Source organism: Peromyscus leucopus, chromosome 4 (assembly GCF_004664715.2).
Source record: "Peromyscus leucopus breed LL Stock chromosome 4, UCI_PerLeu_2.1, whole genome shotgun sequence".
Lineage (NCBI taxonomy): Eukaryota > Metazoa > Chordata > Mammalia > Rodentia > Cricetidae > Peromyscus > Peromyscus leucopus.
In genome coordinates this window covers 96,588,908-96,605,477 of record NC_051066.1, presented here as the reverse complement: position 1 = coordinate 96,605,477, position 16,570 = coordinate 96,588,908, and the positions used below count along the sequence as shown (strand labels likewise).

At 44.8% G+C, this 16,570-nt stretch overlaps 1 protein-coding gene across 1 annotated transcript in view; it reads right to left on the bottom strand.

Moving 5' to 3' along the window:
* Window positions 1-16,319, bottom strand: part of Stard9 (StAR related lipid transfer domain containing 9) — a 99,905-nt gene extending 83,586 nt beyond the window's left edge. The window contains 3 exon segments of the mRNA XM_028878669.2: window positions 9,162-9,278; window positions 11,771-11,840; window positions 16,171-16,319. Of these exon segments, the coding sequence (XP_028734502.1) occupies window positions 9,162-9,278; window positions 11,771-11,840; window positions 16,171-16,217 (234 nt within the window). The 5' untranslated portion in view covers window positions 16,218-16,319.
* Window positions 16,320-16,570: the final 251 nt, after the last annotated feature.

Genomic DNA, 16,570 nt, shown 5'->3' with positions numbered 1-16,570 from the left:
GTGTGTTTCCCGCTCCCTTTGTGCCTCCAAAGTCTCTTTTCTGTTTCTGCCACTTTCCTACCTTCTTTACTCTTTCCCCCAAGCTTTCATTCACTCTCCAAGTTCAGGAGATTCCAAAGAAGTAAAAGAAGTGAAGGCCAGACTCCTCTCCCACACCCTCCTACTTACTGTCTTGAAGCAGCAGATAACGGATCTCTTCTTTGTTTGGTGACAGAGTGGGGCTCCCGGACAGAAGTGCTGCTTCTGCGACAGCAGTAGCTAATCAAAGCCTGGCACCATTAGAGAACCCGTAACAAGTGCCCAGGATCCCCCCATATTACTAGGTGGCAACAGTGCCACTTTCATTTGACTGAGTACAAAGCTGGGCCAGGGCTGGTCTAACAGCACACTACCAGCTGTACTGGGATCTCTGTGGTGCAGTTCATGGTACCTACCTACCAACACCAGAAGCAGCAGACATTTCTGTGCAACTTAAGGACAATTCTGGATGTGAAGAAAAAAGTGTGTGTGTATGTGTGTGTGTGTGTGTGTGTAGAGAGAGAGAGAGAGAGGTAAAGGAAGGGAGGGAGGGAGGAGGAAGGGAGAGAGAGAGAGAGAGAGAGAGAGAGAGAGAGAGAGAGAGAGAGAGAGAGACTGACTTAATAACTTAATATGTGTCTAGGCCTTCATCTTTGAAATAAGTTTCTTTAGGCTAGGAATATATATTACACAGTAGTTGGTAGAGTGCTTACCTAGCATGCATGAAGCCCTGGGTTTGATTCTCCATCTCTGTATAAAAGCAGATTTGATGATTCGTGTCTGTAATCCTAGTACTCCAGAGGTAGAAGCAGGAGGACTAGAAATTCAAGGTCACCTCAGTTTCGTAGCAGGTTCAGGGCCTCTGGGAAGCTGGTAAAGTCCCGAGTGAAGATGTATTTTGACAAGCACAGCCATGTCAAGGATCCCAGTGTCTCAGATCCATGTGAATGGCAAAGCCTTCATCTGGTCCAACAAGTATGGATGTTAAAAATGACCGACCTTCAGCTAAAACCAGTGTATGCAGAAACTGTCCATCACAGCTTCCTCCTCTTGGATGACTACAGCCTGAAACTGCTTCCCTATAGATATCTCTTACCAAGTTTGGCTAAACCTGCCTCCTTGTTCAGCTGTATAAACCGCTTCCTCAATTCAGGTGGATAAAATCAACTCAGTAAGATTTCAGGCTGCTGCGGTACAACTGTATCAGAACACACGGCCCACAATTCTAGCTTTTCTGTACCGGTGCCTGTCCTTTCTCATTCCCTAGTCGCCCAGTCAGGTCAACCCCAAAGGTATGCAGATTGAAGCCAAGGGCCAGCCTGGGATATAGGAGATCCTGTCTCAAAATTTATACAAAAATGAAAATCAAAAACTGTCTGGGGCTGGGGAGATGACTCAGTAAAGTGTCTGCTCTGCCAGCAGGCAGACCTGAGTTCAGATCTCCAGAACCCATGTCAAAAGCCCAGCAGGCAGCACCTGCCTGTGACGCCCCCTACAGCCCCATCCCCTCCCCCCCACACCCCTCCGCAGGGACAAGCAGATCCCAGAAGCTTACTGGCCAGCCAGCCTAGCCAGATCAAGGTGCTTCAGGTTCAGGGAGAGCCTGACTCAAAAACTAAAGGTGGAGGGCCAGTGAAATGGCCCTGTGGGTAAAAGTGCTGGCCTTGCAGGACTGATGACCCGGGTTCAACCCCCGGGGCCCATGTTGGAAGGAAAGACTGGACTCCATAAAGTTGTCCTCTGACCTCTGTATTTATACCCACCTACATTGATAATAAATAAAATGAAAAAAATTTAAAATTGTAGAAAACAAAATAAAGATGGAATATAATAATGGAAGAAAGACCCAAAGTCAAGCTTGGGCACATTCACTCGAGCACACACACACAAAGTACCTTGAATGGTGTCTAGTACTATTTCCAGTATTGATACACTGGCCTTTTAATTAATTTATTTACTTCCTTTTTTTTTTTGAGACAGGTCTCTGTGTTGCCCAAGCTAGCCTCAGACTCCTGGTATTACTGGTATGCACAATGGCACCTCAATACTCTGAAACTCTACTTAGCTACCACATATCAGAATTTAAAAATCCTCCCTATTTTTTTTTTTCTGGAGCTGAGGACCGAACCCAGGGCCTTCTCTACCACTGAGCTAAATCCCCAACCCCCCTAAGTTATTCTTACATCTCAGTGATACACAATTCTCTGTAAGTTAATTGAAATCTGTTTTATTCTAATGGAAATGCAAACCAGCTAGTTTTCATGCTCCATGGATTGTAAACTTGCCACGTTCTGCACTTGGCATTATCACCCACCTTTGCACAGCTGGGTCAACTTTCTGTCATTAAACAGTGCCATCCAAATGCACACGGGTGGACTGCACTGATGGTAGTTTTCCTCTTGGTTCCTGCAGTCCAGTCCTTTGATTACGGTTTGGTCTCAGACAGTGCTTATGTCCAGAAATGACAGTCTTGGCTGAGCACAAGCTGGACTATAGAAGAATTCCTGATGGCTAGATAAAAGCCAGCATTCCTCAGGAACTTGGGAAACAGTTCCTGTTCAGTTCCATCCACTAAAATGAGTTATCTCCCTTGCCTCTAGCTGCAGAGACATATGGCTCTCCACTGACATACACCCATCACTGAATATCAAAGCCCATGCTGGCCTCCTTCAGTCTCTACTCACAAGCTCATTTCAAAGCCACATGGTCGCCTCCTGGCCCTTCTCACCTCCCCGAGTCCTCCTACACTATGCTAGCCCCCAGGTTGTTCCAGATATCACCCCTCTCCCCAAACCCCTGGCCACCTCAGTTGGCCCCCCTCTCTTCAAGATAGCCCTGGCCACATTGAGTCTGTTCCTTTTTCTCTCTGCTCTGGACTCTTCCAGATGTCTCTGGATGTTCTCTCTTTCTTATCCACAATAAAACCTTCCCCCCAATCATGGAGCAGCCATTTTGGTGGTTTCTTTACTATGTCCCTTGCATACAATCATGTTCCCGAGAATGTGTGGTCCCCCTCCCTAGCCTCTCCAGGTTTCTGGCATTCTCTAAGTAAAGTGGGAAGCTATTATTTCTTTTCCTCTCCCTTCCCTGCAACCTCCCCCTACCCCTCCCTTCCCTCTGTTTTCTTTCCACCTTCCTCCCCTCTTGAAAGGCTTGCAGTGACATACTCCGTGTTGTGTGGTGTTTGGTATTCAGTGTACTATGAAGACCAAAAAATATAAAAACACCAGCAACCACAATCATTCTACTACTGTCATTTCAGTTTTAGATTCATTGGTTGTAGAAAGAAGAATCTCCTCACCCACACAATTTTTAATCTGGAAAAGTTACAAATGTTTGCGTAATGTGTTTTAGCCACATAACAAACTATTTTAAAATGAAGATTCCCAGGAGAGTAGAGGCAATTGCTTTGCAAAGGGTAGGGCAGTTTTTTGTCCCTGAACATGCTTTTTGTTGACTCAGGCTGGATTGTTGCACACGGCCACTGCCGTTCTTGGTGGGAAAAGCTGAGCTAAAGTTCCTCCTGGAAAGTTTTACACATACACAAACAATAGGTCAAATGCAATGTGTGTGAGCAGAGACTCTCCCCAACAGTTGTCCGTCAGCAGGAGGAAGTTAGTGGAGTTCTCCCTGTGGAGCATGCTGGCCCAGGAGGAATACCCAGCATCAAGGAGGGGGTAGGAAAAAGTGTGTACTTGCTTCTCATGTGCTGTGAGAGAACTGTCGTTCATCACGCCAGGATCTGAGCCACAGCACGGAAAAACTCACACCTCTACCCACTAGGAGGGCAATTACCATAAGTACTTTAACAATGCCTTTATCGTATGATAACTCTGAGATATACACTACCACAAAAAATGGTAAAAATACACACACGTGCACAACTAATAAAAATAGGACACAGAGAGGTTAAGTAGGTTGTCCAAAGTAAGACAGCAAATTAGTATCTGTGCCTTAATTCAAATCTGGGTCCAATTTCAGAGCAGAAACAGATTAGCATGAGTATAGAGTCACACCAGGAAAAAGAGGTCAACTTTGAAGAAAAGTTTTGGCTGAAAATCCAAATATTTTTAAAAGGGTATAAATACAATTTTGATCAAGATCTGCCTTAAGAATGGGAAGTTAGACTCCTCCACTGTTGGTGGGAATGTAAACTTGTACAACCACTGTAGAAATCAGTATGGCGGTTTCTCAGAAAATTAGGAATCAAACTACCTCAAGACCCAGCCATCCCACTCTTGGGCATATACCCAAGGAATGCTAATTCATACCATAAAGATACATGCTCAGCTATGTTCATAGCAGCACTATTTGTAATAGCCAGAACCTGGAAACAACCTAGATGCCCATCAATGGAAGAATGGATAAAAAAAATGTGGTACATATACACAATGGAGTACTACTCAGCAGAGAAAAACAAAGAAAGCATGAAATTTGCAGGCAAATGGATGAAACTAGAAAAAAATCATCCTGAGTGAGGTAACTCAAACCCAGAAAGACAGTTATGGTATGTACTCACTCATAGGTGGATTCTAGATATAAAATAAAGAACAATCAGACCACAACCCATAGAACCATAGAGGCTATATATATAGCATGGAGGTCCCTAGGACGACTGTGGCATATAATAAATTTCAGTTTTACTCATTTATTGAAAAAAAAAATAGCCAAATGAATGGAAACACATGAACTATGAACCAAAGGCTGAGGGGCCCCCAGCTGGATCAGGCCCTCTGAATAGGTGAGACAGTTGATTGGCTTGATCAGTTTGGGAGGCAACTAGGCAGTGGGACCAAGTCCTGTGCTCATTGCATGAGTTGGCTGTTTGAAACCTGGAGCTTATGCAGGGACACTTGACTCAGTCTGGGAGGAAGGGACTGGACCTGCCTGGACTGAGTCTACCAGGTTGATCGCAGTCCTCGGGGGAGGATTTGCCCTGGAGGAGGTGGGAATGGAGGGTAGGCTGGGGCAAGGGAGGGGTAGGAGGGGGAGAATAGGGGAACCCATGGCTGATATGTAGAACTGAATGGTATTGTAAAATAAAATATATATATATATATATATATATATATATTTAAAAAAAAAGAAAAACAAAACCAAAAAAAAAAAAAGAAAAAAAGAATGGGAAGTTAGGGCTCTGGAGTTGGATCAGTAGGAAAAGTCTTTTGCCACCCAGCCTGAAGACCTGAGTTTGATCCCTGGGACCCACATGCTGGAAGGAGAGTAAAGACTCCTAAAAGTTGTTCTCTGACCTCCTCACATGTGCTGTGGCGTGCACACAAACCTTCTTCACAAATGAGTGCAATTATGAAAAATGAAAAATAATAGGAAGCTAGTAACACCAGGGTCAGAGAGAGACTAAAGGCTCATGGAATAAAGACAAGTGTGTGATCACTTCACATTCCCCCTCTACTAGAGCTCCATTCTCTCTCTCTCTCTCTCTCTCTCTCTCTCTCTCTCTCTCTCTCTCTCTCTCTCTCTCTCTCCCATTCTTCTTCTTCTCTCTCTCTCCTTCTTTGAGACAGGGTCTCTGATAGCCCTGGCTGGCCTAGAACTCACCATGTAGACCATGCTGGCCTCGAACTCACAGATCCTTGCCTTTGCCTCCTGAACACTGGGATTAAAGGTGTGCGCCACCTCCCCAGCTCTCACTTTTGTTAACATCTTGGTTACCTTTCCTGTTGCTATGTTAAATGCTTGATAAAAGCAACAGAATGGGGAAAGTTTTTCTGACTCCAGTTCAGGTTACAGTCTATTATGGCAGAGAATGAAAGACGGCAGACCCTGAAAGGGGCTGGTCACTACATCAGTCAGGAGGCAGGACATGATGGACACTAGTGCTCCGCTTACCTTCTCCTCTTTATAAAGTCCAAGATCTCAGCCCACAGAATGTACTATTCTCAGTGAGAGGGTCTTCCTACCTTACTTAATCAAGATAATCCCTACAGGCAAGCCCAGAGGTCAGTCTGCCAGGTGATTCTAGAGCTCATTAAACCAACAACAGAAATTAATCATCATCACACAACATCTATCTGTGAATTACTAACATTAACATATGTTTTTTGGTTTTTGAGACAGGGTCTCAACTGTGTAGCCCTAGCTGGCCTGGAAGTTGTTATATAGACCAGGCTGGCCTCCAATTCACAGAAATCCTCTTGCCTCTGCCTCCCAAGTGCTAGGATTTCCATCACACCTGGCTCTAGGTGACATTCTTTTTATTATTATTATTATTTTTTTCTGAGACAGGCTTTCTCTGTGTAGCCCTGGCTGTCCTGGAACTTGCTCTGTAGACCAGGATGAGCTGGAACTTAAAGATCTGCCTGCCTCTGTCTCCCAGCACTTGGGATTAAAAGTGTGCGCCACCAGTGCCCAGCTCCTAGATGACATTCTTGTTAACATTTACCAATAAACAGAGAAATCTTGTTAACATCTATCTATGAATCATGACACCTTGTTAACAGGTATCTCTGAAAGCTAACATCTTATTAACCATTATCTATGAATGGTGATATCTTACAATCTATGGATTGTGACATCTTGCTAACAGCTATCTATGAATGATGGATGACACCTTGTTAACATCTAATTCATATATACACACATTACAGAAACAAGTATGCCAACCTCATAGGTAGTCTGAAACAGCTCTTAGAATGCTCATACTTTTTGTTAACTTTGGAAAGACCAATGTCTTCTACACAGCTGTTCCTTTCCTAGATCTTTGCAGATCTCGGTGGAAGTGTTACAAATATGTGGGAGGCCAGCTCCCATCTTTTAAAGGGTTCCTATGAGGAGAAGAGAGGGATAAGGAACTTTTAGATAGAAAGATATCAAAGAGGAGAAAGAAACACAGAATAGCTTTGGGAGAACCTGGATCGAAACCCAACAGCCCTTTCTGCCTCTTCAAAAGGGCTTTTTATAACAATGCCAAGGGGTGGGGCAAAAGACCTCCTCTTGCTAGATCAAAGCATACCGCACAGCCAAGTGGAGACCCTTCCAAACACCTGGTAACCACGCCCGTGGTCAAATCATTCCCTTATGCAGCCCTGCTGGGTAAAGCAAGCTCAGATTCTTGACCCTGAGTAAATTCTCACTAGGAAACCTCTATGGGTCTCTACACAAATACCAGCAGGCAGATGACTTATATACATTGCATGTTAAAATTAAAAATAAAGAGCCGTGGGTTTGGGAAGAAGGTTAAGAATGCATACTGCCCTTGCAGAGGACTTGAGTTGGGTTCCCAGCATCTGTGCCCAGTGGCTCACAACTGCTTGTAACTCCAGCTCCAGAGGCTCTGATACCCTCTTCTGGCCTCTAGGGGTACTGCATGCATGTGCACAAACCCACACTCTCAAACACATATATAAATAATTAAGAATAAAAAAAAGGTCTTATGTATCATTCCATAACTCTGAAAAAGGTAATTTGTATTCACATATTCTCTATACAAATTCACACAGGTATGTGTCACCATGCCTACCTGGCACATATATATACATATATGTATGTATATGTATTATATGCATACACACACACACACACACACACACACTTTTTTTTCTTTTCTCAATTTTAGGGTTAGACTGTCACAAAGTACCCTAACAACTGCCAGGACGAGGATGATTTTTTTTTGTGGTCTAGCAAGGCTTACTGTCATTATGGGGATGGAAAACATAACCTTCTACAGTGCTCAACTGATACAATACAATACAATACAATACAATACAATACAATACAATACAATACAATACAATACAATACAATACAACACAATACAATACAATACAATGCTACTGCTTCCAGAAACAAAGATGCCCTAAAGATGCACTGCCCAGACCTCTAGATGCCTTGGCAACTTGATAAAGAGCTAAACAAAACTACAAGGCATGGAGAAGATGACCAGCAACACCTTCAGTCAGCAAAGCCTTGGTCCTCTTAACCCTCAGCCAGCAGATCTTTGGACTTCACCTTCTACACACTCGTGCAGTCTGGCAGACTAGCTGTCTATTCCTTTCACATTCTGTGTAGGAGCACAGATACACATGTAAGATCCTAAGAAGATATTAGCCTTTAGGAGTCCTTAATCTTTCTGCTGTACACAATTCAAGGTCATGTTTGGGGCAAGCCTTACTGACTGTTTGGAAGGAAATGGCCCCCATAGGGAGTGGCACTATTTAGGAGGTGTGGCCTTGTTGGAGGAAGTGTGTCACCGTGGGGGTGGGCTTTAAGGTCCTTTTCTCAAGCTTCACTCAATGTGACAGTCAGTCAACTTCCTGTTGCCTTGGAGTCAAGATGTAGAGGACTCTCTGCTCCAGCACCACATCTATCTGCCTGCACACCACCATGCTCCCCATCCTGATGATAATGGACTGAACCTCTGAAACTGTAAGCTAGCTACCTCAATTAAATGTTTTTATTTATCAGAGTTGCCGTGGTCACAGCAATAAAAAACCCTAGGACACTGACCGATTACAATATCAGAAGACTATCTGCACTAACCCCCAATCTGAATCACACTGAGGCCCAAACTGCAGACAGACACTAGCCAAGCTCCGACACCTTCACCAAGCAGTCTTTTTCCACCTCTTTGTAGCATTTTTTTAAAACTTATGCCACTCACTACCATTTCTCAGATTAAGACATTATTAGTTTCTAACCAACATATCATAAAAAAATAGTCATCACCCAGATTCCATGCTAATTTACCTAAGTTTCCAGTTATAATAACAGAGGAGACAATGCTATCATGGAAATAACTTTTAATGTTCCACAATGTATTAGTGTTTTCCTCTTGAAAACCAGCTTTCATTGAGATTTTCTCAAAGTTTAAAGTTCCGATTAGGGCTGGAGAGATGGCTCAGAGGTTAAGAGCACTGACGGTTCTTCCAGAGGTCCTGAGTTCAATTCCCAGCACCCACATGGTGGCTCACAACCATCTGTAATGAGATCTGGTGCCCTCTTCTGGCCTGCAGACATACACGCAGGCAGAACATTGTATACATAATAAATAAATCTTTTAGAGTAATAAAAATAAAAAAGAAAGTACCAATTAGAGTACTTCCAGTCTGCAACTGCCATAATGACCTTGAAAAGTAAATTTACAGCAAACATTTGTAAAAAGAATGGAAGGAAAATGACATTACCACTTCCTGAGATGCGTAGTGAGGGTCCTCCGGGTTGACTGACCAATAGCAGTAATCAAAGCCAAATGCTACAACCTTCTCCCGGGTGTCTCCAAAGCTCTCTGGTCGACTGCTCACCTAAAATTAAGCACAGCATCCAGTGTCTTCCCTGTCGTATCATTGGACTCTGGACAGTGGCTCTTCATTATGCTCTCCGATAATTACAGACCTGGACTAACACTATAATGTTCACGACAGCCACAAAAGGAGAGAGGTAACATCTGTCTCCATCTCACTAGAACAAACAGACGCAGGAACTAAATATGCCTATTTCTCTAGCATGTGACTGCGTACAAACACGTGAGGTATAGGACAGCTCAGGAGAGAAAGCCTCTTTTAATGGACAGCTTTAGTGCTCATTCCCTCCTTAAGTATTCCTGCAGAGGATGCAGAAAGCATGAGTAGCACAGTCTGTGGGTCCAGCAGATTTCAACTTGGAGCTTTCCTTGAGGTCCTTTAGGAATCTGCTCTCAATGACTTGGAAATAGTATTTTTTTTTAAGATATATTTATTTATTTATTTATTATGTATACAGTGTTCTGTCTGCACACCAAAAGAGGGCGCCAGATCTCATTACAGATGGTTGTGAGCCACCATGTGGTTGCTGGGAATTGAACTCATGACCTCAGGAAGAACAGCCAGTGCTCTTAACCTCTGAGCCATCTCTCCAGCTCCGGAAATAGTATTAAATGGAAGCAGGAATAATCCAGTGGCTGAAGGCAGAGGAGGGTAGGGCCAAAACTTGGAACTGTGCTGAGCTCTGGGTACTGGGGAGAATGGCTGGCATTCTTCACAGAAATGCCTAGTCTTAATATTTAAATTTAACTGTGGTATTCAGGTGACAATAATCTCACTATGAGAAAATGCCTCTTGCAAAGATCTCCTTCATCCTCTCCAGAGAGAAGAAACTCAAGAATGGACACTTGGTGCACACTCTGAATTCCTACTTCATGGGTGTAAAATGGCCAGGATGCTACAAAGTCATCACAGTCTGTAGGCATGCACAGCTTTGAGTGCTGGCTGCTCCAATGTCCTCTGCCAGCCTCCAGGAATGAAAGCATGGCTTACAGAGGGGTGCTCCTTGAGGAGGACGCACGCAGCACTAAGAGTGACCAAATCAAGGTCAGGGGAAAATATACCCAAAAAACACATTTTTAGACAAGTTTCAAAAAGGAAAGGCAACTCTGACATTGGTTATTCAAAATCTACAGAAGAATATGGATGTCATAATGAGAAAGAGCTCATTTGTGGATAACTGACCTTAGGGAAGTCAACAGCTGGGGAGGTGCAAACTAAAGTTTGTTCTTGGGTGCTTGAGAGGTGGCTCAGAGGTTAGGAGTGCTGGCTGCCTGTCCAGAGGCCCCTGGTTTGATTCGCTGCACCCATATGGTAGCTCATAACCATCTGTGCCTCCAGGCCTGGGGGATCTGATGCCCTCTTCTGGCCTCCTAGAGCACTAGGTACTTTTGTGGTGCACAGAAATAGATGTAGGCACAACACCCACACACATAAAATAATACATTTTTTTAAGTTTGCTTTTAAATTTTTCTCTTGGGCAAACTTCATTTTCTAGACCCCAAACTACAAGATCTTACAACAAAAGAGCTGAAGTGTTTAGCAATGTAATTAGTCTGTAAGAGAAGGCAGGGAGTGAAAGGTCTTGACTTTCCAGGGGCTCCTGTTTAAACTTTCACAGGACGCAGTCTCTTTTAACAAGAGCTAACGACAAGAGGAAACAAGTCTCATCTCAGAAGGAACAAGGGAGAGGGCATAGCTCTGAGCCTAGGACTAGATAACCTTCACTCTGCCTCAGCTTCCTCAGTTCTGGGGACTGCTGGCTTTACATCACAAGCTAACGACAGCATCTGTCATGTGATCACCTCCCTGGCTTTTTTCCACTGCTCCAGGTCCACAAAAGAAGAACCCCTTCATCTTCCTCTTCCGCATCAGGAAGGATGGAGGAAGTTGACTCTGGAGGGCAGGGTAAGGAGGAGGGAAGGAAGTTCCCCGCGTCTGTTCAATTGTGCTCCAAAGTTAAGTAGAGTTGTGGAAAAAAAAATCTGCAATAAGACTCAGGCCAATGACCAACTCCCTTCTGGGTCTGAAGGCTGATGTCTGACATCTGGACCACATTATGGCCAAAACAAACCTTGCATTATCAGGCAAATACTAAAATTCCTAATAATGCCCCAGATAAAGTACTACCAGTTGAAGGACTCAGGATGAAGTTTAACTGGTGGCCAGCTGAGTTACATAGACATATAACTTTTCCCTGGCAGGAGTTAAGCTAATCGCAGCCCCTATTACATACCCTGGGTTTAGTTTCAAAGCAGCTGCTATCAGTTTCCAAAACAGCTGCACTATTCTATTTAACAGCATGGACTACAACGCCACATTTTCTGGACTTTAAGCATAATTCTTTTGTTTTATTTACTTTGTGATTCGTCTAAGCTTTTCCCATAATCCTCTTACATCTCCTGCTTTCTAATATATCAAACATATTCACCCCCAGAGACCCCTTTAATTATAAAGATTCTTATCTATAAAAACCAACACAATTTCAGGCTTACCTTTACATTCCTGACTTTTGCCACTTTGTCATCAACTTCCACAATAATTCTTCCCCCTTCTTTGGTCTCCCTAAGAAATAAAAACAGAATTCAAATGAGAAGAAACACTTTTTTGTTTTCTGAGACAGAATCTCAGGTAGCCCAGGCTGCCTCAAATTCACTCTCTAGCCAAGAATGACTTTGAGCTTCTGATCCTTCTGCCTCTTCTTCCCAAATGCTAGAATTACAGGCATGTGCCACTACATCTGGCACCCACTTAAAACACACACACACACACACACCAAGAACAAAAACATAAAGAAAGAAAGGAAATTATTTTTCTTATTACTGTCCCTGTTCCAGTAAGTGGAATGCCCATCTCCATAAATAGCTAAAAGCGTATAAAGACTCTGTTGAGGGCATAGTTTCCTGACCATACACTGTGACTCTGAAATCACTAACTGTCACCTTATTTTGGTAATCTTCTATGTACAAAGTACCACATTAGGTACAGATACTGTAATTTGTCCATCTACCCTATTCTTCTGATACGGCTTCTTAGCATATCTTCATTTTGACAGAACTTTAAAGTAAAACCTAGAGAAATCGCATAACTTGTCCAAGGCCACCCAGCCAGGACCAGTAGAACTGGGATTTAAGTCCAGATCTGTCTGATACTTAACTATACCTTAAAAATCAGGCTTGGAAAGTATCTTTGGCCCAGCACATGACACAACTACTCATTGTCTCTAGACCACTGAACAAAGTTCTAATAAAGTCCTCTCTGCTGAAATGTTGGGCATACTTTACATCTGAAGTCAGGGTGAAAGCCAAGGCACTTAAAAATCTTCCTATGTTGTCCTTACATGGTAACAAGGCCAGCAACTAGCCAACCTTTACATTCACTTTAAACTTCTTTCTTGTAGTGTTGGGGACTTAATGGCATTCATTTTAATAGGCTTATCTGGTGATCCACACATCTGAAGCCCACCTTCTTCATAACAAAAACCTTCAGCTAGGGCGAGACGGTTCATCAACTGAAGGCACTTGCTGTATCTGGAATAAAGCCCTAGATAAAAAACTTCTCTCTAGCTGGGTATTGGTGGCACATACCTTTAATCACAGCACTTGGGGGGCAGAAACAAGCAGATTTCTTTGAGTTGAAGGCCAGCCTGGTCTACAGAGCTAGTTGCAGGACAGCCAGGGCTATTACACAGAGAAACCCTGTCTTGAAAAACCAAAACAAACAACAGAGCTAAATGGCATTTTTGTTAGTTAAATTTAAGTGTAGGTTGTTTCTTCCCCCTTAAGGCCTTACTGTACTTTCTTGTCCACTGTACAGAAGACAGTACATGAGAGAGAGAGAGGTAATCTACTGTGGTAAAGGGGATCAAACCCAGTGCCTCATACATCCAGGCAAGTGCTTTACTACTCAGCCACACTCCAAGTCCAGAGATGTTCCTAATCTCCCAGGATCATCAGTCCACAAGAAGGTAAAATTGTTCCACCTTCCTCTGCTCACCTACAGAAATGTTGGCATTAAATTTTAAGAGGGCAGAAAGGATAGCAATCTTAATTAAGAAGCTGGTTTCAGCTGGGCAATGGTGGCACACGCCTTTAATCCCAGCATTCGAGAGGTAGAGGCAGGCAGATCTCTGTGAGTTTGTGGCCAGCCTGGTCTACGAAGGGAGTTCCAGGACAGCAAGGACTACACAGAGAAACCCTGTTGTAGGATGAATCTTAAAAGGTTTTATTAATAAAAACAAACCTGGAGCCAGGTATTGGAGTGAATGCTGAATGGTCAGAGAAACAGAACAAGCCACATTCAACCTCACCTTGCCAATTTCTCAGCTGATATTGTTTCCTCAGACTGAAATCCTCTGAATCTTCATCCAAATGGATCTCAGCTGAACTGCTGCTAAAAGCTTTAAAAAGGCTCTAGTTCCTGATCCTTACACCTTATATACCTTTCTGCTTCCTGCCATTACTTCCTGGGATTAAAGGTGTGTGTCACCACACCTGGCTGTTTCCAGTGTGGTTTTGAACTCATAGAGATCCAGACGGATCTCTGCCTCCAGAATGCTACGATTAAAGGCGTGTGCTACTGCTGCCTAAACCTATGTTTAATATAGTGGCTGTTCTGTTCTCTGATCCCCCCAAATAAGTTTATTGGGGTGCACAATATATCAACCACACCCTGTCTTGGAAAAAAAAGATCGACATGGTTATCCCTATTTTATAAATAAAAAAAGTGGAATAAATTAATGTATCATGTCAAAGTACAGGGCAGTGGGGCAGAGTACAGAATTAGCAGGTGTGTTCCTCAGTGGTGAATGACTTTGGACAGACAAGGTCAGCATCTCCTAATGAAAAACAGAATTTCTGATTATGGGAAACAACTTGGGGTCAAGGGTAGGACTCCAAAATCACTTCGGAGCTGTTATTTCATTCAGGGTTTTCTCTGGTCCTATGGAACAAAGGAACCATTTGGGCACCTTGGGAAGGAGCAGTGTGGTGCAGTGAATCAAATCCTGCTTTTAGAACTTAGCAAGACCATGTTCTCATTTGGAAAATACTAATGTAAGCTTGAGCTAAATGACTTCAATGGTTCCTTCACAAGCACAGTATCAGTGCTTATGACTTATCTGAACGTTGGAACAGAACATAATCAGCAGATTCTCCACATGCAAAACATGTCAATGAACAGTGGGTACCACCATCATCTCTGCAGAATTCTGTGGGAATTGAAGTATGGTCTGGTCTGAACTTCTTAGCTGAGATCACACTGAGTTTTTACATAACTACCCCTGAATCAGTGATTGAGAAACTGCAGCCTGCTAAAAATCAGCTCACACCTGGAGATCTTGACAATCTACCACTTTCTCTCAAGCCTCTTCACTGGAGCTAAAAGTAAATATGCTTCCTGGTTGTCTTCATTTTTGTTGGATGAGGTATGTTATTCTCTGCAACGACTGCAAGTAACAAAGGCGTTTCAACATCGTTTTCTTAATGAAATCCATGCTGTTTGAATTTCCTGGTTCCCAAGGAACTAAAAAGTCAAGAGTGGTCAATGTTGCTATCCTAAAAACTCTAAAAAATACTTTGGAAACAGATCTACCAGCAGCTACCTCCTCCTGGATAGCAGCTGCTCCCAGGGAACCTCCAACCCAGAGTCACCACAGGCAGTTATGCCAAGTCAGAAGTTTAAAAACCACCCTGGCTGTCCTGGAACTCCCTCTGTAGACCAGGCTGGCCCCGAACTCACAGAGATCCTCCCCACCCCCCAGTGCTGGGATTAAGGTGTGCACCGCCTCTGCCTCTGCCTCTGCCTCTGCCACTGCCGCCGCCACCACCACCACCGCCACCACCAGCATGGGTACACGCTTATGTGCTCCTCCTACCTCACGCTTCTCATTCTGTAAAGACTTTTCAAAGCAAGTGGCCTCTGCAAGGACAAACCTAAGCCCCCGAGGACAAACCTAAGCTCCTGTCACAGGAGACAAGGCTTTTCTTGATCTCTGTCCCCACTTATCATCTTGTGTACTGGACATTTTTAAAAAAATTCTACAATGAATTCCAATACATGTCGTCTGGTCTAGAACCACACTCTGCCAATTTTATCACCTCTCACCTGCTTCTATCCAAGCACATATCCAAGGCTCCCACCTACACCCTAACAGCCTAAATTCACTTTCTCTTCCTGCTCTTTAGAGAGCGCTGCACTTTCCCCTATCCGTCAGAAAATTCAAAGATCATTCAGAACAGTTCAGACACTCAACTGAAGAGGATGAAATCCTCAGCTCCACACTGGATGCCTCGAGGTTTGAGAGGTGCAGAATCAGGCTCACTCACAAGGAACTAGCACCGAGGTGTTAACTTCCCCTTTCCCTAGGTCACAGTTCTGTTCTTAAAACACGTCAGCTGTTGAGCACAGCCTGAAACCAGTCTCCCTGGGCCTCGGTTTCCCTCCCACATCCTGACAGTTGTTCTTCCTATGTCCCCACAGAGGAATCCCATGTGTATGTACGCACACACAGCCTCCAGCCCTCACTTGGGTACTCCCGGGACACCCAGAGGAGAGGAGACGGCCCATCCCTATGCGCCTCCTCACGTCGTTATGCATGAGAAAGGCCCTACTAAGTGCTCCAAGACCCGAGTCAGGCGCCCTAGAAACTTGTTGGCAAGATGCCAGGGACATGCACCCAGGGCAAGCGACCCCTGAAGCCACACAGGAGCCGCTATCTCCTAGCACGCTACTTGAAGCCCTGTCCCTCCGGGCCTTCATGGCTTCTGGACGCTGAGCCCTCCGGGCACTTTGAGTCTGGATTTTTCTCCGCACCCGTCCGCCTAGAGGAAAGCGGGGATCTCGCGCTCCTCTCAGTTCACTTGACGCCTCAGGCGCCCCCTCCTGCCAGACTCACCGCTTGCTGAGAGGCCGGACCCTCACGGCCACCCGCACATTCGCCATCCCTCCGCCACAGCCCAAGACCCGCACAGCGGTCGGGCGGAAGCATCGCTGGCCGGCGTCCAGCGCACAGCCCCAGCCCCAGGCACAGCAACCAGCCCGGACTACCCCGCCCGCCCCACGCGCCTCCGGGCCGCAGCCCGGACCTCGCCCGAGGGGGCGGGGCCCCTGAGCCTCGGCCAATCCTGACCAGGGTGGGCGGGGGGACGCGCGGGCCGCTCCGCCCCTTTCTCGCTCTTTCCTCCTCCCCTGACGCTCCCGCCCCAGTGCGAGCCACCGCCCGACCGGGCCGGGGCCCTCCCAGCCTCCTGCCAATTCTGAGACGGGCGGGACAGGCCGGGCCACTATGTCTCGCC